Below are 27,285 nucleotides of genomic sequence, written 5' to 3'. Positions count from 1 at the left end.
TCTTCTCCAACCTTGGTAGTTCTATGGTTCTATGGCTCTATGATTCCATGATTCTACCTTCAGTTGGCTGACAGAAACAGTGTTGGAAACTACTTCAGAAGCCATCATATGAGACTGTTAAATACGTAAAGATTGGCAGCTGAACACATGATACCTGGTGAATACTCTGCTGAAGAAGTACAATCAGATCTTCATATCTTGTGGCACTACGCAGGATTAGCTGGGAGGAAATATAAGAAAAAAAGACACCTGAAACAAGAGTAATTCATTTTGAAACACGACAGCTGAAGGAAAGCAGGCAATATTTAAATCTTACTAGAAGGTTTTCAACTAACATAAAGTGGTATAAAAATCTGAGGAAGTCTATCTCTTACTGTTGTTACTTGGTTAAATGCTGTACTGTGGTTAAATGCTGCCTCTTGCTGTTTTTAAGTTCATCAAGCCATCAGCTTGCTTCAATTTTATGCAATGCAAAACAATTCTTAGATCAACCATGAAGCCTCGGAAGCCACAGAAGGAGCAAGCAGCCCAGGAGGCCGTACCCATGGGGTGAGCTGTCTATAGCAGGCCTCTACCAGAGCACTTCTTATTGCTCAGAGAATACCCCCACAAATACTTGAATGTCACATGAACTTCGGGAGAGTTTACAGCTCCCGGCCCTCCCTTCCAAGCTCTTTACCTATTTTTGCATCTTCCTATTTTGACAGCGATGATGGATTTATGCAGTAAAGATGAAACAATGTTGGCAGCTCTGCCCGCAGCATGGGGCTGGAGCTTGAGGATCCATAAGGTCCCTTCCAACCTAAGCCACTCTGACTCCATGGTGCGTGGCCGACCAAATCCCTGGCTCTATCCGGAGTTTCCTTCCCACCACTATTTCACTGTGGTTGTGCCCGCATGATCTTTGAGAATTAGTATTTTGATGCAGCTCCATGCTGTTATTTGCATTCAGAAATGACCAGCAGCTCAAAATCATTTTAATGTATTAAATAATACGACTTTTCTCTTGTAAGAGCACATTATAGCCAAGCTTCTGAGCTGCATCAGTTGTATTTACTCAGGCTTTCACTTCCAGTTATTTCAAAACTGTCTGATTCTGAAAAGTTGGTGGTACCTTTGCTCCTCCATTTAGGAGGCCAGTAATATTTCCTTAAACCACTAAAGGCTGGCGCATGTCAACAATGCTAACAAAGCCATTTGAGGGCTTCAGATGGAAATAGAGACACAACTGGAAAGTATTTTGCCATTTGGAGCAACTAGGGGAAAAAAAGCAAAGAATTCTGTATAAAACATGAGAAGAAAATACTGCCTCTTGATGTTCATGGCTGTGCTAGCTGACCTGAAAGGATCCGCTTTCAATTTTTACTGCGTACCAGCAAAATTAGGCACAGTTTATAAGCCTGGAAGGTAGATGCAACAAAAAGGACTTCAGAGGGCCCAGCTGCCCACAGGCAGTGGGACAGTTCAGCGCCAGATAAACTACCAGATTCTGTGATTTCCTATTGGTTTTTGGATCACAACTACTGTAATATGAAAGGCTGTAAAACACTTAAGGGAAACAAGGGATACACAGAAATCGTATTCACTGAACTAAAGCAAGGAAAGCTACAAAAAGGATATAGGGAAAATGTGAGCACGAGTTACACAGAGCCTTACAGTTTCTAAGATTCCATCGGCCTTGTATTTTCCTATGGGAGTGAACTGTTGTCTTCCTGACGGCCTAAAGAGGACATTCAAGCAAAACCAAAGCTCATGTTAAAAAGACCAAAATTACATTAAAGAGAACTTAAAATCTTATATAAACTGAACAATGAACCAAAGATTTGGTACTATTACTCCATTCACTATATTTTGTTTTTTTTTAAAGAGAACCTCTTGCACAGTTAGTGTTGGGGAAACATCTTTAGCTGTGCTCCCTCAGTCTATTTAATATGAATTAAAGTTTCGCTGTAGAGAAGGAGGATAAATATAGGTTTAAGTTATTAACACCAGTTTTTATTGGGAAGGAATATGAGAGCAGTGATATTAAAACAGAAGCAGCAGAACAGATGTAGTGTATCATCACAGAGGAAATATTTTATAGACAGAAAACATTCAAAATATCACTGAAAATGCCTTTGAATTTGCTGGCTTCTCTTTCAGGTCTGAAGAACTTCTGTGCCCAGAAGCTTCCAGAAGGTTGTCTGTTCTCACTTTTTCTTAGTCTTAGTTGATCTAATAAACTAAATGATCTCTTCTCACAAAATGTGGCTTATGTGAAAATATATTGCAGGATTCAGTACGGCCTAACTTCCAGCTACTGCAACAGCAAAAATGGCCTTTTGTATTTCTTCCTCATCCATTTCACGCCGCATAAACACATCTTGAGGGCCACAAAAATGATCCCAGGGGTGGAACAATGGAATGAGGACAGGCTGAAAGCTGGGGCTGTGCAGCTGGAGGGGGGAAGGCAGCAGGGAGAGCTGAGAGCGGCCTTCAGTATCTAAAGGGGCTGTAAGAAGGAAGGGAACAGACTCTGTGGCAGGATCAGTGTGGCAGGGCAAGGGGAAACGGCTTCAGACTAAAAGAGGGGAGATTTAGACTGGATATAAGGAAGTTTTGTACACTAACGGCGGTGAGGCACTGCACAGGTCGCCAGAGGTGGTGCTGCCCCGTCCATGCAGACACCCAAGGCCAGGGGGGCAGGGCTGTGAGCACCTGGTGGAGCTGTGGGTGTCCCTGTGCACTGCAAGGAGTGGGGCAGATGGCCTTTAGAGGTCCCTTCCAACTCAAACAATTCTATGATTCTATGATCTTTATGAACAGCCCTTTTGTGAACTTAGTACATAGGTTAACAGACACAATTATAAGAGCATCACATAACCAAAGCTGCTTCTCCTACTTACAGTGCCACAACCGCTTTTTCATTGCCTCCTGCACGCCACAAGATGTCTGCAAGAGCCATGGTGAGGCACTTGGTCCTGTGAGCTTCTGAGGGCTGGAGACAGCTGTAGTTCAGGAAATGCAAGAAACAGACAAGCACCAGAGTGTGTATCACAGAGCTTAGTCATTTGTGGGCAAAGTGCCCCAGTCACAGCATACACGGATTCATAGCAGGTCGTTAGCAATTGATACACGAACAAAAGCACTTTTTTAGAGACTATTCAGGTGTTGTAATGCTAATGGTAATAAGGAGGATCCAGCAAGTTGCCCTGGAAAATTATCGTCTGTGTATTTCAATTGCTTCTATCGCCAAGAGAGCTCTAAGTCAAAAAAATTCCCAAAATCCTTTGAGTTGAACAGCAAGCCACTGGGGTTACTGAGCAGACATACCAGGTGCAGTTGCATCCAGCCTTTGGGGCTGACTCATCTGCATGAGATGCCACGAGAGCATTCTGGGTGCACGCAGCAGCAGGACTTCCCAGTCCTGGACTGAGCCGGCGATAGGAGGGCTTGGTGCTGCCATTCAGCATCTCAAGGACTCTTAGTAGGGAGATGCAACTGAAGTGGCCATTGAAACGTGGGATGTCTGGAACTATTCCTTGGGGTGAATCACCTTAAATGTCATGTTCATCCTTTGAGCAGTTGCCCTGGGTCTTATTGAAGATAATTACATCTAGTGAATAGAATTGTATCTCGGAGAACTTCCTACTCAGAAAGTAGGTTTTTTTCTGCTGTCAGAGGAAAAATGGGAATTTGAGGGAAGTGCAATTCAGCTAACTCAAGTTTTAATGGCAGTGCATGGCATTAGGGGGCCTGGTTGAGCTCAGGTAACTCACACTGATAGCCAGGCTCCTGCTATGGGTACTGAAGCCAAGCAAATGGAAGCTTGCTATTGCATAAGTCTATGTGTTCTATGACAATAACCCTGTGATCGAGGTGATCCTAGAAGTGACACGTACAATCTAAACTTCTAGGAGATTGATACTACAGATGGTGTCTGATTTGCAAGGAATAACTGAAACAGTCATTATTATAATTAAGTGCAATGGACTAAAGAGAGAACTAAACAAGGTGTGAACAACAGACACTGATCATGCACAGATCTATAATCATGTACTGAAAACTAAAACTAAAATTAGTCTACTAAAAGAAACAGTAACTGCTCTTTTAGTATACATATTTATAACTGCCTGGACAAAGACACATATACTTAGGTAACCGTACTATACTGGCAAAAAAAAAGGCCAAGATAAGCTACTGCATCTTTAAATTCATAATAAAATTGTTTTAATATATTGTATTAGGATTGTTTAATATATTAATAGATGAATTCTAGTTTATAAAGGCCTTCATATTTAATTTCATTCTTGAGCTTTGGCTTCTTAACTACTGTCTTCAAATCTATACTGTGATGTTCCTACCTACTATGAAACTTTAACTAAAATACCATTCACAACAAACACTGTGCTCTGCAGAAATACATTTTTCTCTGCTGACTTCCAGAATGGCCATCCCTGAAATTCAGATATTATCAGTCCCCATCAGTTACCAGCATGAGAGATGATGTCAGAACCTGTTCCTTATACTTGAGTAAAAAGATCCAAAGACCATACAAGAAACAAAAAAAAAAGCATCTTTTCAGTCCTCAATATCATGTTCATTTAGAAAAGATTTCCATCTCTGAAGAATGTGAGATTTGGGAAATAATAGGTGACAGTTTTCAAGCAAAAAATAAATCACAGTTTTCTCTTATTTCTGCCTGTGTTCTGACACAGACATCCAAATATATGGGAAGTTATTTCAACTCAATCTATTTATAATTGATTTGTAGCAGAAGAGGTAGCAGAATAATAAGGATATGTGATAATTACCTCTTGAACCACAAAGAAATCTGAAGTCAAACACTTACTGTGAGTTGACCAATTTTTTGAAAATCATGGAATCATAGAATCACCAAGGTTGGAAAATGTAGGTTAGAATTAGAAAGAAATATGAATCCTCTCATTTCAAGCTCTGAGACTTCCCTTTCTTTCTGCCTGCTAAGAGTTTCTGCATATGGCAAAAACATCATAAGAAAAATCTGTTTATCTCATGAATAAAACAGCCTGTCTTGGTATTCATTTTTAATACCCAGAGACTTTTCTGTGCACGAAGACCAAGAGCTCAGCTGCTAACCTGAAATCCCTTGAAGACTTTCATCATACCTCAGCAGCATTTTTCATATACAAACTATGAAAAAACAAAGTACTTGAAAAGCACGTGCATAATAAGAGGAAAGAAAAAAGAGAGGCAAATATTGCCAAGTACACGGTGCAGGTTGTAGCTGGCAGGTGTTGGGGCACTCATGGTCAAATTAAGCAATCTAGCTTCAACCCACTTATCTGGGTGCTACACAGTTCTCTGGCATTTAACATCACTTCATCATGATGAAAGAGCACAAAGTGAACAGCTCTCAGGGTGGTACTGAAGGTAAGCTGAGGCTCAGCCAGATCAAGGAGCAGATGACCAGAGGTTGTCCTCCAAACTGAAATGAATTCTTGATTTTAACAATCAGAAATATTGATTTTCTTCCATGAGGCTTCTCATGGAAATGAGCATGATTCTGCACCGAAAACTCTACTGAACTGAATAAAAATTGCTGCTCTACTATCTAATTAGTGACTGAATTCTAGAGAAAATGCCCCAAGTATGGGCATGGCTTTTAAGGCATTTGGGAAGCATTACTGGTTAAAGTTCTGAAAGAAACGAATGGAAGAAGAAAGAGTTAAACTATGCAATGCTGTAGAATTAAGCTGGTGTTACACTCTGCTCATGTATTGTACCACTGACTCCATGGATTTACCAGTCTAAATAACTTGAGGTGAGTTCAAGGAATACGTTATCTTCAGGTGATTAATTCACAGTATTTCATTCATTTGGACCTTTGTTTGGAGGTCTGAAAGTAATTAGAGCCAGCAACAACAATAGTAACAATCATGGTCCCTTCCAACTCAATCATTCTATGATTCTATGACTCTACAATAGTAAATGTTTCATTTTAAGTCTGTAATCCTGGTTTTCAATGTCCCCAATGCCTTACTAAGCATCTCATTGCAGGTCTGCCTGCCCACAACCACTCCTGGGTCTGGGCACCTGTGAAGACCCCTCAGGCCCTGATAAAGCTTTGATTAATTGTCACCTCCCATCCTACATGCTGTAGAGAGATGATGACAAATGCACCCATTTATTTCCATTATCAATGAACACAGCCCAAACAACTAATTCATATCAAGGGCCTACAAAGCACAAGAAAGCTTTTTTCTTTTTATAATGGACTGCATTTCTTGTTGAAAACATAAAGTACAAATACAATAGCTCTGGTAGTAAAGTAAATTGTTTTAGACATTATTTTCCAGCATGAATGAGCTCTGTACCTGTAACAATGTCACAAGTGCATTGATATTATCAGAATAGCAGTCCAAGCAATTTTCCTCAATGCTAGCAATACATAAAACTATTTCTGTAAAGTAAATAGAAGACACACACAGAAGTTAAATTCTATAGGGGGTTTAAACGTGAAAGATCAAATGGCCACAAGAAAAAAAATAGAAAGCTCTAACTTTTAAATTCCACCCTTCTTGAGATTTTTAATGTCAAAAATTGCATGAATTTCATGGTCTTCCAAATCCTGATTGCATTTGCTTTGAAATCGTATCTCCATGCTATCTCAAGGTTCAATAACACCACTACACTTAAAAGAAAAGCAAATACAAAATTCATGCTACTTTCTTTCTCTCTCAGAGACAAAGGAAAGCTTGGTTAAGTCCAAACTCAAAAAGGTTCCCGAGGGGCTGCATCACAGAAAAACCTCTTACACTTCGGTATGGAAATTACTTCTGCCAGCTGCTGACTTACCGAGCATCCTTATTCCTGTTACTGTCTCCAAAGACAAGCTGCTGTAGAACACAAGCTTGAACTGCTGCCAGTACTCCACACGGGCCACCCTGAGGGGAACAATTGGACACCCCATGAACAAAACACCTTGCACTGTTTGACGCTGGAGAAAACTACTGACTGGTATTGTGCTTCCCATCTATTTTTCCTGAAAATACCTAGAACTTGCCACACTGGCATGGGTCAGTGGGCAATATGGGTGGTAGGTGGACGGTTGGACTAGGTGATTTTAAAGTTTCCAACTTTAATGATTCTGTGATTCCATATGATTCTATGATCTATAATATCGAAGTAAAGTATTGTGTTGCTTTTTTAAGTCTGTTCTGTGCTCATGCAAACAAACAAAAGATGCTCTGATCCCCATGAGCCAAAAACTACCTTCATTTCTAGAGAAAAAAACAAACTTGACTTTTACAAAGGACAAAATTTAGCCCTTGCCCTTTAAACTCCTCTGAGCACCATGCCTCCCCTCAAATTCCCACTTACATCACTAAAGGAAGATTTCAGTTTTATGTATACCTCTCTGCACTGGGGAGTTATTCCACTGCAGAAGAGAGAAAATAAAGGAAACTTGAATCTTCAAATCCTTAACGTTGGAAAAATCACAATACCAACACATATCATATTAAGTGTTGTGGAAAATAGATTAATGGCTGTTGTGAAAGACTGTGGGATGGCGTAGCATTGTATTTCCTTCTCCTCGCTTATTCCCAGCCATCCAGACCATCTGATTCCACTGAATGACCAAGACTTGTTTCTATGTGCTAAATACATGGCAGATGGACAGTGTTGCACCTCCCTTGATTTCCTTGAGTGAGAGAATGGTTGTGGTTGGAACGGACCTCTAGGTGATCTGGTCCAAACCCCCAGAACAGCTGAGGTTGGAAGGGACCTCTGGGTCCATCTGGTCCAACCCCCTCTCCAGAACAGACACCCAGAGCATGGTGCACAAGACAACCCCATCAAGACTTTCTCATTTCTGTTACACACATACTACTTCTCCGTAATGATCTACATAACTAATGGATGGATCTTCTGAGCAGCCCATACACAGTGACACTGTCCCAGCAGTTCCTGTGACACTGCAGGGTCATTATATTTATGTATTATTTATTATTTATTTATTCATTATTTTCCCTTTATTATAGGAATGAGAAATGTAGAAATCATGTGATTTCTACACGCTTAGGAAGCAAAAATCTCCTTGTGCATTTCCTGGGTACTGCAAAGAATTCTTGCCACATCACCCTTCTGAGACTGTCAAATTCCCTCTTAAAATTCACAGAACTTTGCCCCATTATTCCTGTATCCTTTAAGCTTCAGCCTGGCTTCACTTGGTTTTTACCCTTTTACTCCTCTATCTTTTCCACTTGCAGCCCGGAAGGCCAGCTGCACCCTGGGCTGCATCAACAGAGGGGTGGCAGTGGGGCAGGGAGGGGATTATCCTCCTCTGCTCTGCCCTGTGAGGCAGCATCTGAAGTACTGCATCCAGCCCTGGGGCCTCTGGCAGGGGAGGGATGCAGAGCTGTAGGAGCAGGTCCAGAAGATGCTCAGAGGATGAAGCACCTCTCTCCTATGAAGAAACGTTGAGGGAGTTGAGCTTGTTCAGTCTGGAGAAGAGAAGGCTCCGGGAAGACCTCAATGCAGCCTTCCAGTACTTGAAGGGAGCTTATAAACTGGAAGGGGATCGACTTTTTACACAGTCTGATAGTGATAGGACAAGGAGGAATGAATTTAAACAAAAAGAGGGGAGATTTAGGTGAGATGTGAGGGGGGAATTCTTTACTCAGAGGGTGGTTAGACACTGGCACTGCTGCCCAGAGAGGTGCTGTGGATGCCCCATCCCTGGAGGTGCTCAAGGCCAGGATCGATGGGTCCCTGGGCACCTGAGCTGGTGGCTGGCAACCAGACCACATCAGAGGGGCTGGAACTAGATGACAATTAAGGTTCCTTCCAACCTAAGCCATTCTGTGATGCTATAATCTTCAGTAGATTCCATCCATCTCAAATCTCCTAGCAGACTTGACCAGGTGACATCATCCAGTGGTAAGCAGTGATAGTAAAGAATCAAAGACTCTTTAGAAGACTTATTTTATCACTGCTAAAACACACAGCCTCTGTAAACTTGGTGTAAAAAGCAAAGATCACTTTTTTTTTTTTTAAGAAGCCCACTTAACAGTACCTTTTTTTGTACAAAGCCATATTTTAACTGAGGTATGCTATTAAACGTAAAGCTCTGTATTTTCCATTCTTCACTGAAGCAACAAAGACTGGAGCCAAACAAAAGGTTTTTTAATTCCTGTTAAAAAGGAAAGAAGAAAGAAAAAATGTATCATTTTAAAAATAAATCAAAAAAGGATATACACTAACAGTTTCTAGCAGTCATTTGCAGAAAGAAAGGCGGAGTGTGGTAGGGCAATGACTAACTCACTATAGCCACCCTTTTCTGTTTTATACTTACTGTAAATAGCAACACCCAAATGAAACGGAGCAATTTTTTCCTTTTCCTGCAATATTACTTCAACTCATAACGCTGTGTATTGCTCAGCATTAGGAAACTGGTTAGGCAGATTGTCTGGGGCAGTTTCCCATGGAAGCATTACAAAATAGTGCCTCAAAGCTACAGCAAAAGGGCGATGGCTACTCATGGCTGACATCAGTGAGAAGAGGACCCTGCTGGGCATAGCATACAGAAAAGGCAAAAGCCTATTTTGCTTGTCAAAGTTGCTGGTATAAGATAAATGTTGTTCACAGACTTATTTATGTCTGTTGGCAAAATTCAAATTCAGATCTTGGCCCTGAGCGACTGCAGACTACTTATCTCCTACTATGGAATAGCTAAGCTGAAGAATTGCTTTCATTCTAAAGTAAGGCTAAGCAAATAAGGACTGACTGCTTAGGGTTTGCATCGTTACTTCGATATGTCTTTGATAGAAAAATGAAGTTGGAAGAAATCCTCATTATCTTTTCTCTGTGTTTTTTTTAAATGATTTTTTTTTTGTCTGAGTGGGAAGGAAAAATTAAAACTGCTTAATGGTTACACCTCTCCTCCCTTGCTCACCAGTGGTGAACCACTGTCAATTTAAAGGACAGGTAGACAAGCACATGCAAAACTAACTAGGGCTATTAATAAAATAATATGTGCTTCTTCAGTTAAAACCCTTATCTGTGGTTCAAGTGGCTGAGAAATTCCCACATGCTCTTCTGGTATTTTTCTGAATTTTGGTTGGGTGCCCCTATATTACCTTTACATCCGAATACCAAATAAGGACTATATTCAAGAGTATGTACAGCAAATGTTAAACCACAAACAAGCACATAACACAGAACAATCCATTGCTGCTCTAACTGACTGAACAGAAATGACAATTTCACATTTCCATTTCTATATACCATCATAGCCTTACTTTGGCAAGAGAAATATCAATCGCCTTTGATGCTTCTTGAATCACATGCAGTGTTGTAAGATTCAGGTTCCTACTGACTTCTCCAGTTGTTGCTTCATCCTCAACATCAACTGGAAGTAAAGAAAAAACATATAATGAGACAGAGGAAAAAAATTCATGTCTGCTCCTCCCAGTAGGGGAAAGTATAGACTTAGCCAGAAAATACATAAGGCCAGGCTAGATGAGGCTTTGACTAACCTTGTCAAGGGGGAGGTGTCCTTGCGCATAGCAGGGAGGTTGGAACAAGATGATCTCTAAGGCCCCTTCCAACCCAAATCATTCTATGATTCTATGATAAGCCAGCCTTTCTTTGATTATTTCTTAATAACTTCTTCTCACAGTTTCGCCAAAGAATAGCAAATGCAATTACTCTAAATCAACTAAGCATGGCAAAAGAAGTGACTCAAACCTCTTTGATTACAGTTTCTCTAAAGAATATGTTGGTGAAAGCCAAACTGACTCCGAACAAACTTACCTAATTCTAGGGTATCTTTCATCTGGTCTTCCTTATTCCAAGTGGATGTTGGAGACTTCCTACATTAAAATTATCAAAAAACAAATAAGTGAATGCTCACTTTAATGAGAAATGTTCCTTGAATAAATGAGAAAAAAAGATGTGGTATAGCCACGCGAAAATACAAATATATAAAATCATTCAATGGCTTTTATCTTAGGTTTTAATGCATTCTGTATAGAAGAGCTCAGGTTTATCGACATTTTTGTCCAAACAGTGTTAGAACAAAACCTTTTTTACTGGAAGAGGGTTGAACTTCAGGAGTTCATCGGGAAAGGCAGTCGGCAAAGAGCAACACAATGCAAGTAATTCAGGATTTCAGTCCTGCTTCAATGCTGACTTCATTTCATCTGTATGATTTCAGCAGAGGTCAGATCCTGCCAGCTCATCAACAGAAGCAGATATATACAGCCCTGAATTTCGTGAGGGTATTCATGTACACGAGACTACCTGAGTTCAAAAGATTATGACATAACATTAATATCCCTGATGGAGATCAGGATGAGGTTCAAGCTAGTCATTAAACTACTTTAAATATCCAGAAAATGTTAAGTAAGAATCAGTGTTAGATTATATTCCTCTACCAGGGTAATTTTTCATCCACTGATAGGTTACAGTTGCTCAAAAGGACATGGTTTAATGGGAAATATTGGTGGTAGGTGGACGGTTGGGCTGGATGATCTTGGAGGTCTTTTCCAAACTCAGTGGTTCTGTGATTCTGAGAAATGCTCTTGTGATTTCTGTATTACACAAATGACAAGTTAAAAATTCACAAACAGAAATTCTGAAAGGACTAAGCAGTTAAGCTTGGCTGTGAAAACAGAAGTTAAATAGAAAGTTATATTTTGAGAGGTGAGATGGGTTTCCTCTTCCTGTAGAATTCATACCAAAATGAATTTGGAACTCAGGAAAAGTTTCAAATAACTGTTGTAAAAAGATGATCTTTTTTTTTTTTTTTTCAAAAAAAAGTGCTGCACCATTGGCCTTTGCTTTGGAAAAAATGGTATTGCACTGACAGACCTTTCAGAAATAGTATGGGATAATTTCCTCAGCAACATCCTTTGTGTGTGTGATATTATTATAGCAACAACTGCTGTCATATCACATACTTTCCATTAACTTAATTTCCTTTTTCAGTATGTGAAAGATGAATGAAAACAGAACACACACACATATTACACTCACGACTCTTCCAGTTTAAAATCATTTTGGTACCGTTCTCATTGGCAGTCTTTGGTATTGAAATAAAAGAAACATCTCTCTTTCTGAGTACATACGTGTTAAAAAGGATTAAATTTGCACAGACACAATTAAGAAAATACAGAATACAAATGAAACTCCACATTACTAGGGATTAAAGGTAAAAGTAAATCAGATGTCCAACAGGCTGGCATAGATAAGAGAACTGAGAGCAAACACATACACTGCTATTTGTACTGAATTCCCGCTGAACAAGCGATGCTTTTTGCTAAAACTGGATTCCAACTCAGACTTCTTTTTGTAGTCACTTGCTGTTATTTTCATCTCTCCTGGTCAGAGGAGTGGTCTCAATGACACTAAATTTGCAAATAAACTGTTTTTCAGCCAAGTACTGATATCACTGAACTGCACTTGGACTCCAGCAGAATCTACACTCTTGTTTTGTCTGAGTTTGCAAACTATTGTCTCTTGTTTCCTAGAGAATAATGTGCTTCCTCCTAGGTCAACCCATTTGGATCTGGTTTTCAAAACAGAGCTATTAATGCTGAAGAATGCAGCACTATCATTTATGGCTATTAACGAGGTCTGGAGGAAGATAAGATTTAGCACTTACCTCTACTAATCCACATTGTTTCTAGTTTCCATGTTTCCTAACATGGGTCTGACCCACACCAACCAAGATTCTCTCAAGCAACGCCCAAAGAGAGCTCACAGAACAGCACGCTGCCATTTTACAATAGGACTGGCTCCTTCTTTGCACTACCAAAACCATCCCAGGAGGCTTCAGGTCCTCAAACATCCCACCTTGCCATCACCCCCATGCACTGGGATGGGCAGCATGCCCTTTATTTTCGTTATACAAAAGCATCCCTCCTGAGGGTGCATCAACTAACTGACACTGTTTCAGACCCTGATTCATCCCTTCTCTCCAATGAAACAAACCAGCTCACAAACAGGAAACAAAACTATATTTTACAGCCACAATAGGAGATCTAGAAGAGATCTAAAGTCAAATGCTATATAATGTGAACACAGTCAGGATACAGCAAGAAGATTCAAGGCCAGAGAACTGTCCCTGGATCTGCTTCACTTAGCAGCACAGATTTAACTAAAGAATTTCAATACAAAAGAAGGCCAAGCAAGGTGTGGTTGGTTATCTTTTTCTATTAGGAACACCATTCCTACTACATCAACATGATTATCAAGGAAGTACATGAGTTATTAGAAAAGTTACTCATCCCCATTTATATTTCACTGCTCTTTGCTACATAAAAAGCTCAGGATTTAAAAATGAATTTAGTCAGTGTGGACATGGCTGTTGTAAAGAAGTGCTGATGTTACCTGGCAATCACAAATGCAAGGACAGGATCTACCTTTTAGTGCACTTGCTTCTCCTACATACCCTTACGTACACATGCCCCTCACCTCTCTGTTGTTTTTATGGTCTCCATCAGTGTACCGAGCTCCTTAAAGCATAGATTTCCCACTTCATACATGGAAAAAGATGAGGCTGATTAACTTTAGAGTATGATTTTCAAAGCACTACCTGAAGCAAATCAGCCTAGGTGTTGCTATAATTATCCTGTCACCGTTCAAAAGAGTCGTAAGCAACTCATATGTCTTTCTCCAAACTTAAACCCTGGCACGTTAAGCAGTTAATAAGAAGACATCATGTCAATACCCATTAAGTACTTGAAACAATGTTTAGATCTGACTGACTGTCACGGCATGATAAAGGGTACGGGATTCAGTTTGCAGATTAAGAAACCTAAATTTAGTTGCTTACATTCTTGGGTGTCAACATTCCCGTGGTAATTGATTCATGACTGAGTCAGCAGTCAGGAGGCCCAAGCCAAGAGCTCAAAAAGCCTTTCAAGCAACTAAGCATGTGTGCCAACGTCTAGGAACTTAGACATTTAGATTTACATAAGGTCCCTTAGGTACACCATCCTACCTGGCCTCAGCCACTGCTTCTGCAAGACTTGGGCCTCCAAAAAGGAGTTCAGCACACCTGCTAGCTTCATTAGATGTCTTGGGTACCTTAGAGTCCCAAATGGCACTATATGCCTATGTTTACGCATAGATAGAATTGCCGACATTAAGTTAGCTTGATTAATTCTTGTCCCAGGTACTTCTCAGTAGTGTTTCATCCGAAAAATCTGTAAATGAAAATAAAGCTGCCTATGGCACAACTCATGTATAGTTCACCCGGGACCATTTTTTGTAACACTACTGCTTTCTGGTGACTATAAAAGACGTTGGTTATACACCCGTTCCTGGAAGAACCGTGCCCTGGATGCAAAGTGCTTTGATTTCTCAAGGCACAAGGAAATTCCTATCAGGCTGAGGAAAGTGCTGACATCAAAGATTGATGTCGGGTGTTTTCTGGTTAAGTGGGGTATTTTTGCAGATGGAGGTTATTCAAATGTCCTCTCCCTAAGGTTTCTCAAAACACTGTCGGGACATTTATTGCAATTTCCATCCAAGCAGATGGTTACAGCTCCAGGAAAAATTATTGTACATGTAAAACCGTACAGTTAGAATACTTAGGAAGGGGGAAGTCATCTGTCACAGCAGAAAAATGGGAGAGGAAGAAAATATGTTTCATTATAAACATCCCATACAGTACTTTCTCTAAATATTTGAACATTCCTATCTGATTTTCGGGTATTGCAGAAAACAATTTACATAGAAGAGCTGAACATGCAGAAAAAGCAGTTCTCTTCACAATAATGCATGTGCATTCCACTATTTCCTATTTACATTACCGTATATATAGGTAAAGAAACAGGCTTAAAATAAAAACATTGACCACCAGTAGCTTTAAGGCTACCATGTTGGGAAAACTGATTTTCACTGCTCGATTAAAACAGCTTCTTCTACTTTTCTGCATAGTAATTTAATCCCATTCAGAAGGATGCCCAGAAGTCACAATGCCATCCTCTGTCTTGTGCAGTTACACTGTCTTGTGCACTATACTTCAACAGAAGTATAGTGGAAGTAGTATAATGAAAGTGTAGCTTGATCATTCACACATCCATCAAAGATTTCTTGGTGTGACACCCCCCACACTGCATTATAAAAGGACACAACACCACACATGAATTGGTCATTACATTCCCCAATTCAAACACCAGCAAAATAAACACTTATCAGTAAAACAAGAGAGCTAAAATTCCTTTAAATACAGATGCTTCCAAGACATCAGTGAAGAGACACTACATAAAGCACAGAGGTGGGTTCCCAGTGCTCAACACTCAGTTAATTCACATCACTGGAGGTGAATATGACCTCCCATTTTGTTAGCCCTATGAAGTATACACTCCTTCTGGTTTTGGCCTTCAGCTTTTGGGCCGTTTATTTTTAAGGATGTGGAAAGTTCCTGGCCTTCCATTTCCTGTTAGAAACCTCCGATTTTTAACAGTAAGCTGACAGATTTTAGCAAAATAAATTATCTTCCTGAAAGCTAATGTCAGGTGTAAACTGGAAGAAGACAACAGCGTACACTGAAGGGTGGGCTAAATCTAATAACTCATTTTGCTATGAAAACTCAAACGTAGAGAACAGCCTAAGGGCAAACGCATGCACTGTCCCATTACAGCAATCTCAGGGAAGCAACACAGAGGTGAAAATAAATTCCTTCTGCTACTTGCAATCAATGGGTTGTTTTTAAGGAGTAGGAAATTTCTTGTGCTTCAAGTTCTGCCCATTAAAAGAGGATGCATACTGTTTGCTCTTGGTTTAAAGCCCTGGTAGGTACACACGAGCAAGGCAACTTCTCAATGACTGAATGCGTTTTAGGCAACAGGCCGGACACTTCCAGTTTGACGTCCTTTCCAAAAATTAAATAAAACAAAACAAAAAAAAAATGATACAGAAGCCATTTGCCATTTCCAGTAATTGCACAGCGCTTCTTCCCATGGAGTGCTGGAAAAATACTAAAAGGGCAAATGGCAGCACACACAGATGTTATGTCGGAGGCTCTGATGCCATAAATCCATTGGCACAAAACAAGAATCACAATAGTTCATTACTTTTATTTTAGGCTCTTTTTTCCTGTCCAAGCATTATGTTATAAGAAGCGTTATGCAACTCCAGATTCTTGAAGGTTTTCACTACTGAGTGGTTTGACAACTGCAGCTTCTCTGTCTCTCTCTGTCTCCATCTTTGTATATGGGCTAATTAAACCCACCACCCCTAAATACGACCCCGTTGTTGTTTTTTTGACAGCCATTTTCCTGATTGTCGGTTGCAAGGATCAAACAGACATTCCCCGCTGGCAGCAGAGCACACGCCAAGGAGGTGCTTTATCTTTCACCAAAGGTACCGACCACACTGTTCCCAGTGCACTTCCTGGCTACACAGCAACACCAAAGTATTGACAAACGCTTGGGATGACGCCATGTGCTTCTACGTGTGGCTTAAGGACAATGCCCAGTACTATGCACAACCACAAACAAAATGGAAGGAAACATGCAAAGGTGATCTGCTGTTAGACTGCCCCAGCTCCACATTCCTTCCCGTTCTTTTATCTGAAATACTGAATTCTGACTAAGCCTGCATTTCCTAGAAGTGTCACCGTTGCCCTTACATCCTCTTCCTCTTATAGTGGGAGAAATTCATTCCTCAGCCCTTGCTCACACATGCTGCATATCCCCAAGCATGCTGGTAATACACTAAATGCCACACCAAATCAGTTGGTATTTTAAGACTCCTCTAGCTTATAAAAACATGGTGACCCAAACTCAGTCCTCATTTCATAAAATTGGCTCTCAAGGTGATGAGCACTTTTAGGAATCTCATAGGACCAAAACTCAATTACTTAACAAAATGCCAGATGCCATTTTAGACAAAACAATCTCATCCAGTGATCCAATTCTATAAGTAGCAGTGAAGCATTACAGCCCACTGGGCAAACAGAACAGTATTAAAAATATTGTTTATGCCCAGAAAAGCTATTTTTACACCAAAACTTTGACCTGTTCAGGACGTTGATGGAGAGGGCCCCGTGGGAGTCAGTCCATATATTAAAAGTAAGAGGAGGTCCAAGGAGAATCACCATCCTTTACAGGATGAGGCAGGCAACACGACCACTGAGGATGAGGAAAAGGCTGAGGTTCTCAATGCCTTCTTTACATCTGCCTTTAATAGTCAGACCAGTTATCCTCAGGGTACCCTATCCCCTGACCTGGAAGTCTAGGGTGGGGAGCAGAAAAAAGCCAGTAGAAAAGACTGGAGCCAATCACAACTATTGGGTAAAGAATGTGCAGTTATCAACTTTGCTGGAACTACATTTCTTGAGTTGGAATTTCAATTTAATTTAACAAGTACAAATAAAACTGGAATATTGATTAGTATTCTTTATGAAATCCCACATTCATAGATAAACCTTCATAAGGCACTGTACTTTCCTATTTCAGTGATAAGCCACATTTAAAAGAAGGTGGCTGCTCTGGCTCTCTTATTTCTGTCATGAGTTTGCAGTCAGAGAATAGCTAAGGCTGGAAGGCACTTGCAGAGCTCACTTAGTCCAATCCCTCTGCTCAACTAGTGCAGGCTGCTCAGAGCCATGTTCAGTCATGTTCTGAGTACCTCGAAGGATGAAGACACCACAGCCTCCCTACACAACATATTCCAGCATTTCCACTCAGATGAATTTTTTTGGACTCGTCATCTCAGAATTGCCTTACCGCAGAACATTAAACTGTCTTCAGAATTATACTGCAAAGGCCTGTTTGGAGGAAAACATCACAAAAGGTTGAGAATTATAGAATGGCTTGGGTTGAAAGGGACCCCAAGTATCATCAAGCTCCAACTCCCCACCACAGGCAGGGCCACCAACCTCCAGATCTGGCACTAGATCAGGCTGCCCAGAGCCCCATCCAACCTGGCCTTAAACACCTCCAGGGATGGGGCATCCACAGCCTCTCTGGGCAGCCTGTTCCAGCACCTCACCACTCTCTCTGTAAAGAAGTTCCCTCTGACATCCAATCAAAACCTTCCCTCTTTGAGCTTAAAACCATTCCCCCTTGTCCTATCACTACCCACCCGAGTATAAAGTTACATTCATAATGCTTGAAACTAAAGTGAGAAAGCATATGCCTGTGATACGCTGCAATGACAAATGTGCTAATGTGATTTTGCAGTGTTGGGAATCATGTCACGAGCAGAGGGTGACCATTGGTATTCTTACTGAGAGGCATAGTGCTACAAAGTGAAGCAGTCCTTAAGTACTGAGAAAAAATATAAAATGAATCAATAAAATAAATCCTCACAGAAAAACAACGGCAAAACAAATTCAAAGCAGAAGAGATAAAAATGCAAGCAGACGATAAAAGGTTCAGACCAAAAAAAATGTCTGAAGGAGAATAAACAGTATTTAGAAGTACTTTAACAGAGGCGAATATCTGTAGCAGCACGGAACAGAAAGATCAGTCAGCAAAACAACTTCAATTTGGATAACAGGGCGGAACACAAATCCTGGAGGAATATAAAGGAAAAATTCCCTAGATTAAGGCTACTAGACACTGGAGCGTATTCTCAAGGGAGAGGTGTCACTTGAGTCATTTAAGAGGACTAGACAAAGTCTTGGAAGAAAGTATTACATAAAAATACATATATATAGTAATGAATAATCTGCCATAGAAGCAAATGACCTAGAAAGGTCTTTTCCATCCGTAATTTCTATGGTTCTATGAAATATGAGTAATGTTCCACTAAAGAACTTGGTATCTATGGCAATTCACTAACCCTACTCTATTTGTGTTAGCATGCAGAGTGCTGCTAGAAAAGGGTTTATTACTAAACAATGAGTGATACTTTGGGAACTACTGAAGATTGCCCACCTAAAGCAAACTTGGTTGAGAGACCACTGCAGGAAGAGAAATTCTGGCTCTGGACTCACTGGTACTTGATCTCCTGGTGGTCGAAATGAAGTACATCTGAGATCCTTAGGTTTTGGTTGGAAAAGGCATCTTGAGGCCAAGCCACACAGTAATAAAAGAGTCCCTACAGTCAGAAATATCCATCTGCACTGGCAGACTTCAGAAAGGAAACATTCGGTGTGCAGCCAAGACCAGTGGCAAGGCGACTGAGAGTAGAGAAGAAGCAATTAGAAGAACTGGACAACTAAGGGGACTGTTCACAAAGAACAGTTGAGTAGAGAATCAATTGTCTTCCTTACTCCTGAAAGTGCTTTATAAATCTCTTGTTTTGGACAATGGGATCCACTACTGTATGCTTACTAACAGCAGGAGGGAATTTTTGTTCTGATGTAAAAGTATTCTCGTTTATTTGCCTTTCCGACAGCCATTCCCTTTTTGTTTCTATGAAGTTAGGGCAGCCAGTGGTTGGCAACCCAGCCCACAGCAAGGGGACTGGAGCTCAATGATCTTTAAGGTTTCTTCTAACCTCAGTCATTCAACAATTCTACAACGATTTTATTAAATTAACCACATGTTATTAACTTCAGGACCAGATTGCTAACTGCTTTTTTCGTTCTGAGTCTTTGATTCCAGGTTTACACCCTCTTTTCTTCTTTCATTTCTCTGATTTTAATTTCTATGCTATTTGTCTTGATACTGAGAAAAGGAGAGTGGTTTGCTTTATACACAACAACTAGAAGGACAGACACCTCAATACATAGTTCTTAACTTCCAGAATTGAAACAGGGGTCTTCAGTAGTATCTATCCATCCAACTCAGTATAAGGTGGTGCCAGTAGTACCCAGTAAGAACACAGCTGGCCAGCCCACATCTACTTGTTTAGAAATTATTCAGCTGAGAACTGGAGGGTTTCCACATCACCAGCAAGCCTTACATTTGTATAGCTAAGGAGAATGGAAAACTAGAAGTGTACTTCAGATTCAGAGGTCTTATGAGCAACAGGTGTAGCATGTCTGTAGCTGAGACAAAAGAATTGTTCCTCAACTGCTATGAAGTTCTTTTTCACCAATTTTGCTTGCTCAAGCTGTGAAACATGAGGAAATCTTCTAACACTACTTAACCTTCCCAAAGAACTCATTATTCATCACGCTTTTCCTGGAAAAGCAATAGAACGATTTTTACCCAAGGCCAAGCATCAAATTCAACAGCTATTCTTTTTTTCACAGTTCCTGAAGATCACAAATTCCATTCCACTACAGATCCTCATTCTTTATTCCGTGCACTCCATTTGGTGATACATATTTCCCTGCTGGAGGTGATTCAGCATTAAGCAGAGGATATTTGAGGTGGCAAAGAATCATCCTTCACAGCCATTCAATGTTCTGCCCAGCTGAAAAGACTCTGTTTGCTGCCATTTATCTGAATGAGTTCCTTCAACCTCATCTACTCCTAGATTCCCATGGAACTTGTAAGATCAGAATCGTAACTACGGGCACAGCAATTTTTCAGCTGGATTCTTGGATCATTCACTTTTTTCAGTCCCATGAGAACCTCAGAGTCAAAATATAAAAAAAAAGTGATCGGTCATCCAAGTTCTACTTGTGCACAGCTCACACTCTGGGGAGGAACAAGGACTCAGTGAACTGGAGAGCAGTAAGAAATACTACTTTGAGAATGCATCGAAACCACCTGGAAGGACAGACAGGGTTTCAAATTCCCCACGGAAGTGGAACTGAAACAAAACGTCATTTTCAATCTGTTAAGTCCTTACAATAGAAGGTTCTACCTTCAAATAATAGGAGTTCTGCACGCTGTATATGAGTTTGTAAAACTCTGCCCTTGCATGACCAAGTACCACAATCTGATTCACTGTTAATTACTTCTCCATTAAAGTAAACCATTACCTATCCTGATTTAATTCATCTATTTTTGTAGTTCAGACAGAAAAGCAGAAATGCACCATGGCCACTGAAGCATTACCCCTAAGCTATTAAAATCAAAAGCCTCAGAATATGAAAAATGAGACATCTGATTCCTGAGGAAAATCAGCTTGAAACTAATATTGAAATACTGTCCTCATAATAATCCCCAGTGCCTACCAACAGTACTGCAAACACAGTGCAATAATCAAAGCAGGGTGAACTGAGAAACCACGTTAGGTGCTGTCTGCTTACAGCAAAGGATTCCTGACGATTTGCTGCCACCTATGTACTGCTCCCTTCTGTATATATGCAGACTGTACAGCATATTGCTACTTAAATTAAATACTGTTAACTATAAGTAAGTATTGCTAAGTACTATAACTGTACAACACGCTGTCTTTAGGGAATAACTCCTACTGATGTGAAACAGAATCCAATAAAGACACAGAGGAATACCAGCAACCCAACAGCATGCAAGCTTCTGTTCCCCTATAAAACAAGGAAGAAAATAGACCCTCTGCTTTTAATTCTTTGCAATCATTACTCTCTCTTTTATGGGGAGGGATTCAGACATATTGTGAGGTACACAGCTGAAGAGGAAGATGAACAAATTGCTCTTCACCTCTATCTTTGCAAAGATAAAGGCAGGTGGTACGCTCGCTGTGTAACGGCAATGTGTCTGCAAAGAGACCAGCACTAAACTCAGAATGTATCTGAAAAGGTAACACGTGCTTTCAAATAAAAAGCCAGCATTTTATCCCAGTTAAGAGCAATTAGGTAATATCTGCAGTTAAACACTGACCTTCTAAACCATCCTCAGAGATACCTGAATCTGAAAGCAGATGCTCCCAGCTGAAGCAGTTTGAAACATAAGCAGAGACTGTATCTGTATCATTAGTCTCTAATTGACTTCATTACATTTATTTTTTTTCCTAAAAAGAAACACTAGCAAGGCAAGAGGGTTTTATCTTTTTGTTTTTTTCTTTTGCTTATTCATTTCCACATCTGTGGTAGGTGTGTTGGTCTGCCACTTTGGAAAGCTCCATGCTTAATGTCATCTCGCTGACAAAATAGCGAAATGTCATCTATTAGAACCAAAAACAAAGAGCCTCCAAACCTTATTTAGGACAAACCTGCAGACTCTGGTACTCAGAGGTCTAATTTCGTATCGATAATGTAAGATCAAAATACAAAGTCCCAAATCTGGCATCTCAACACTGCCACCCCCTCCCACACACACTTCAGACAGCAGCTAAGAATCAGAGAGCTGATGGAACAAGAAGCACAGTTTGATGCTCATCGTTTCGTTCCTTAAAACGCGTGAGTCAAAATACTGTGGGATCTGTATTTCTGCAGCTAGGTATTTCTGCCCACTCCGTTTGTAAGCATGCATTCCGTCCCATTCAGCTCAACTTTTGAAGGATGGCAGCATTTTCTGTTGGTTGGTTTGTTCGTTTCCTATGGAGACAAGGGATGCCTGCAGCCTGAGTGCAACAGCAGCACATTTTGCACAGAACCAAAAGGAATGAAGAAGGAGAGCAAAATGGAAGGAAAACTGGGATTTGTCTGGCTTTATCTTGCTATGGGGAACAGGAATGGAATCTCAGATGCCTGCAAATGAACGAGCTGGGTTTAACCCTAAACAGATTTTCAGCATTTAGATTAGCACTTCTGTCACTGGAGTCAGGAAGTTGTAACAGAGAATGGAAGAGGATCGAGATAAATACGTGCTCTTGCACTGCACATGTTGATGCCTCAAAATGTTGAAGCTGATCTAATCCCAAAGAGCTCTGAAACAACACAAAGGGACAGAAGCTTTGCAAGAGCCAGTCCTTACTTTGTAATGGTGTTTATTTGGAGTCTCACTTCCACTCTCTGTTGTTTCCACTTAACTTCAGGAGTGTCAGCAGTCCTGCTGATTCCAGTGAGAGTTTTCAGGAGCCCAGAGCTCAGCATGAATTCAAACCCTTTGCTGGCTATAATTCATCTGGCAGGGCTGTCTCAGTTTTGCTTTGAAAACGTTTTAAATGGACTCTGCTTAGGAAATAGCTCCCTCTTCTGTTCTTGTTGAGACCAACTAAGTCCTCTGAAGGAATCTATTGCAAGCTCCTTAGTACAGCAATAGAGCACAGTAGTGCAGTGGTAATTAACACTGTTTCTTAAGATGCAGATGACCTCTGCAGGTGGGAGCAAACCTCTTCTGTTACCTCTTTATAAAGAGACATAAACCTCTTTATGTCTCAGGGTCTGAGTTTGAGCTAGTAGCCCTAAGCTCTCCTTGTGAGAAACACAGAGAAATCAGCAGCTATGGGGTCTCTCCAGTGACACGGAAAGGAGTTCTGATTGGTTTGGGATGTCAAAATCAGCAAGTTAAATCTGAAAAATCTTCTCCCTTTCAGTATCTTCACCTCTTCTCTTAACAAAAACAGAATCTCAGTCTCTTTTAGTCCTCTGTCATATTTTTTTTTTTACTTTTTAGTACAATGTTCTTATACGTATTCTTACCTGTGGCCTGATAACCAGCTCTCGCTTTTCTTGAGGGTCCTTTCTCTCTTCTCTCTTCCAGACCCTGAATGTCTGTGCGGGGCACTGACTTTAAGGCTTTTCTCACCGCTGTCTGTACAAAAGCTTGGAACTGATTTTCTTTCCTCCATCTTGGTCCTCGCCCTTTCAGACAGCAGTCTGATAAAAGAGTCACATGTATCTTTGGAGATGGTCCTTAGTTTTTCAGAAGCTGAACTCACGTGTGAGCTTGACAAAGTCCTTGATGCAAACTCTGGGTTCAGTTGTGCTGAAGATCCTTTATTTTCTTGGGAATCAACATTTGGGGCACTCAGGTCGTTTCCTTCATGTTTTTCACCCTTGAGCAGTGCTGTGCTACTGATGCTGGTGGATCGTTTTGACCTCCTTTTCTGCAGATCCTGGAAATAAGTGCCATTAAAAACATACAATAAAATTTGACTATCTTTGCACAAACGTGGAAAGCAAAGAAAAACTCTATCAAGTAGCTATGGGGCTAAACAATTTCTTCAATATTAGGAATCAGGTTAAAGAATAAATTAGGTAACTCTTTTGGATAACAAAGAAGAGCAGAGATATACTTTTACTTAAAATCTGAATGGTATTGAAGTTGCTATGCACTGTAAAAACTGCTTGCTTTTACCCAAGGACATCAACAAAAAAACCTCATAAAAACATTATTTTGGGGTTGTACTCAGAGAAAGCCAAGACACATGAAATTCTACTGGTAGGTCTGGCTGTCAAAGGTATCTAGTACTTTTTTTCTGAACCAAAACTCTTTAGAAAAATGCAACTAATTTAGCCTTCATATTTGCTTCAGTGTTAGCCAAGTGAAATGTTTAAAATACTTCAATTTCCCATTTTAAATATTTTTTCAATTTTATAAGCTTAATTTGACACAGGGGAAGCTCATGTCTCTATGACAGAAGCATGAAAGGAAAAAAAAAGAGAAGATTTTTGGAATTGTGTTTTACAAACACCTACTGATGCAATACATTCCGTTCGGACAAGTTTAGAAACATCGTTTTACTGAAAGCAATTTTTAAAATCCAAAGTTACTGATTAAATGTGGGGTTTCAGAAAAGCCTGAGGAAACCAGGTGCCCACTTGAAGAGCTGCAGACACTGCTAAGGTAAAGAAGCAATTTCCTGAGGAAAATGGAAAATCTCAGCTCTCAAGAGAGATGGGACATCAAAAATGGAGAACACTTAATAAAGAAATGCTGTAATGAAAGATCACAGATCTGTGTGCAGTAGCTGTTTCTGAAACAGTTTGAATTTCTGAATTAACCAGAACCACTGCCCTAATTTAGCCCATCTTTGCAGACCGCAGATTTAATGGACTAGCATGCAGAAGTAATGCTAACATTATTTGCAAATGACTTCACAGCAGAAGGTTACATACAAAATCTCTGGTCATGCCCAATACTTTATCATGTTCAAGAAACATCTAGATGTTGTACTAAGGGACGTGGTTTAGTGGGGAAATGTTGGTGGTAGGTGGACGATTGGACTGGATGATCTCGGGGGTCTTTTCCAACCTTGGCAATTCTATGATTCTGTGATTTATAAGGGTTGAAAATCACCTCTGGGGAACTTGGTCCTGGTCCTGCCATCATGCCTCTGACAATGAGACCAGACCTGGGCCTCTGCTTGTCCTTCACTGTGGCTTGCAGCTCTTCAGAAATCATTGTTGATTTTAAATCTTCTTGACTACCCTTTAACTTCCTATCCCCATCAGAGGTTAAGTGGCTGTTGCATATTGTCCCTGCATGGCATTTTTCACTTTTGTGTTGATGTTTTCTGGATTGAAGGATTTTATCAGGTGGATTCTCAACATCGTGTCTACAAGAAAGTAAAAGAAACAACATTTTGAACAGCGAAATGATGAATAATGACATCAATGGAAACAATGTCTTGGCTAACTAAAGCACTGCTTTCAAGTTAAGTCACTTATTACCTGAAAGTGGTATTCAAATACAATCACTTTTCACTTTAACATCTATAGGTAGGTCTTCAAGAGATCGTTTCAATAGTATTATCATGTATCACAATTCATTACAATATGTATACCACTTTATTATAATCTTATGCTTACTTATTTCAATATGTACCATATTAGAAAAAAAGAAAAAAAGAAAAAAAGAAAAAAAAAGCAAACCTTGTATGTCAAGTCAGATGGGTCCGGAGCTACCACAAACAGTTCCCACTCCTTTCCCATCTGCTTGAAGAGCCATTAGGAAATTTGTTAATGTTTTTGTCAGTGTCCTCTTGTATCACATAACTTTGATTGACTGAACTGACTTCCTTCACACTTTGAGGGAATGGCTTCAAGTTGCACTAGAGGAGGTTCAGGTTGGATATCAGGAACAATTCCTTCTCTGAATGAGTGGTCAGGCACTGAAACGGGATGCCCAGGCAGGTGGGGGAGTCACCACCCCTGAGGGTCTTCAAGAAACGTTTCAATGTGGTACTAAGGGACACGGTTTAGTGGGGAAATATTGGTGGTGGGAGGATGGCTGGACTGGATGATCTTAGAGGTCTCTTCCAACCGTGGTGATTCTATGGTTCTGTGTTTTTATGATATTCTGAGTAACCTAAAAATGCTAGCCTTCTTTTACAATAACTGTCCTTTAACTTTTGTTTTTACCTCTAGGATGTTTTTTCTCCATCGTATTGCAAAACAAAGCAATTCCAAAAGCTCAAGCATCTTGTATCACATAAACATTCATTTTACTTAACCAGTTAAAACTGTTTTGGTTTCTTTGGTTGGTTTTTTTTTGTTGTTGTTTTTTTTTTTTTGTGGGTTTTTTTGCTTGTTTTTGTTTTGCAGTTAGTTATGCTTTACACTGCAAAAATATCCCTCATATTTTAATGGAAGAGTGCAGGATTGGTCTCTGGGAGCATTAAGAAATCTGAGGACTGCTACTCCTGACCCAGGATCATTTGTCATCGCCAAAGGGCACAAATTAGGTATCATTTTAATGGCTGTAGACATTAAAAAAAAAATCGTGAGGTCAGGTAAAAGGAAGGAGTTTGAAGCTAAACTCTTAAATAAGGAACTGGTGAATTTGTCTAATTACACTCTCCAGTCCTGCTTGCATTGTTAAAAATTATCCAGGCAGTTACTATTAGAACTATTTTCAGGCTCTGGCTGCTTGACCACGGCCTGATTTCTCCATGACCAGAGGGGATGGAAACACCAAAGGGGATCACAGAGTCATGCTTCTGCCACACTATTTCTCTTCCTGATTCATTTTGTAGGTAGAAAAAAAGACATGCCCAGAAAGGCATAAAGTAGTAAATAACAGGTACAAAGTCACCAAGGATTTAGACAGAAACCTGCACACCAGTACAGGCTTTTGCCCCCAGTGGTGCTGGGAGCTTTCAGTGTTCAGTGCTTACAGGCTCATACACACAATGTTCATAGAATCAGAGAAACGTATATCTTACAAAGACCTTCAAGATCATCAGCAATCAACCTGACCCACTGAGTGCAGCCACTAAATAGCATCCTAGTGCCACGTCCACACACCCCTTAGGTACCTCCAGGGATGGGGACTCTGTCACTTCCCTGGGCAGTCCACTGCAATGGCTCCCTGTGAAGAAATTCTTCCTACATGCAATTTAAACCTCCTCAAAGCTGGACATTTCTTCTTTTTGCTTTCTAGTTTTCCTTTCATCTGCCATTTTGGTCTCCATTTTCCCCACTGATTGGGCAGTGCAGGTGAAGGCCTCCCCTCATGGACGCCAGGCCCAAGTGCCATGATGGCAGCGGCCCTTCCTCACACACCTGTGCTGTCCCGCCACCCCTCACCCACTTGTGTCACATTTGCACGTGCAGCTTTCCATTGTCTTTTCATGTGTGTATCTATATGTATACAGCATGTAACTTGTGGAGGGAAAAGGTGTCAGTGTGGGGGTGTGCGTGATTAACTCAATAAC

The 27,285-nt window shown here is 40.4% G+C and overlaps 1 protein-coding gene across 3 annotated transcripts in view; it reads right to left on the bottom strand.

Annotated features, from left to right (window-relative positions):
- The window catches only part of MINDY4 (MINDY lysine 48 deubiquitinase 4), a 75,779-nt gene that overhangs the window by 41,024 nt on the left and 7,470 nt on the right, over positions 1-27,285 (bottom strand). For all 3 annotated transcript variants that reach the window (XM_021386943.1, XM_021386944.1, XM_021386942.1), the window contains exons 4-12: positions 24,927-25,185; positions 23,327-23,742; positions 10,777-10,835; positions 10,263-10,372; positions 9,038-9,154; positions 6,817-6,905; positions 2,886-2,987; positions 1,657-1,720; positions 155-220 (exon numbers count right to left, since the gene is read on the bottom strand). In XM_021386943.1, the coding sequence (XP_021242618.1) occupies positions 155-220; positions 1,657-1,720; positions 2,886-2,987; positions 6,817-6,905; positions 9,038-9,154; positions 10,263-10,372; positions 10,777-10,835; positions 23,327-23,742; positions 24,927-25,185 (1,282 nt within the window). The remainder of the gene's footprint in view (positions 1-154; positions 221-1,656; positions 1,721-2,885; positions 2,988-6,816; positions 6,906-9,037; positions 9,155-10,262; positions 10,373-10,776; positions 10,836-23,326; positions 23,743-24,926; positions 25,186-27,285) is intronic.

This window comes from Numida meleagris, chromosome 2, assembly GCF_002078875.1.
Source record: "Numida meleagris isolate 19003 breed g44 Domestic line chromosome 2, NumMel1.0, whole genome shotgun sequence".
Classification (NCBI taxonomy): domain Eukaryota; kingdom Metazoa; phylum Chordata; class Aves; order Galliformes; family Numididae; genus Numida; species Numida meleagris.
Note: the sequence above shows the minus strand (reverse complement) of the source record. Positions and strands in the feature narration are given on the sequence as shown.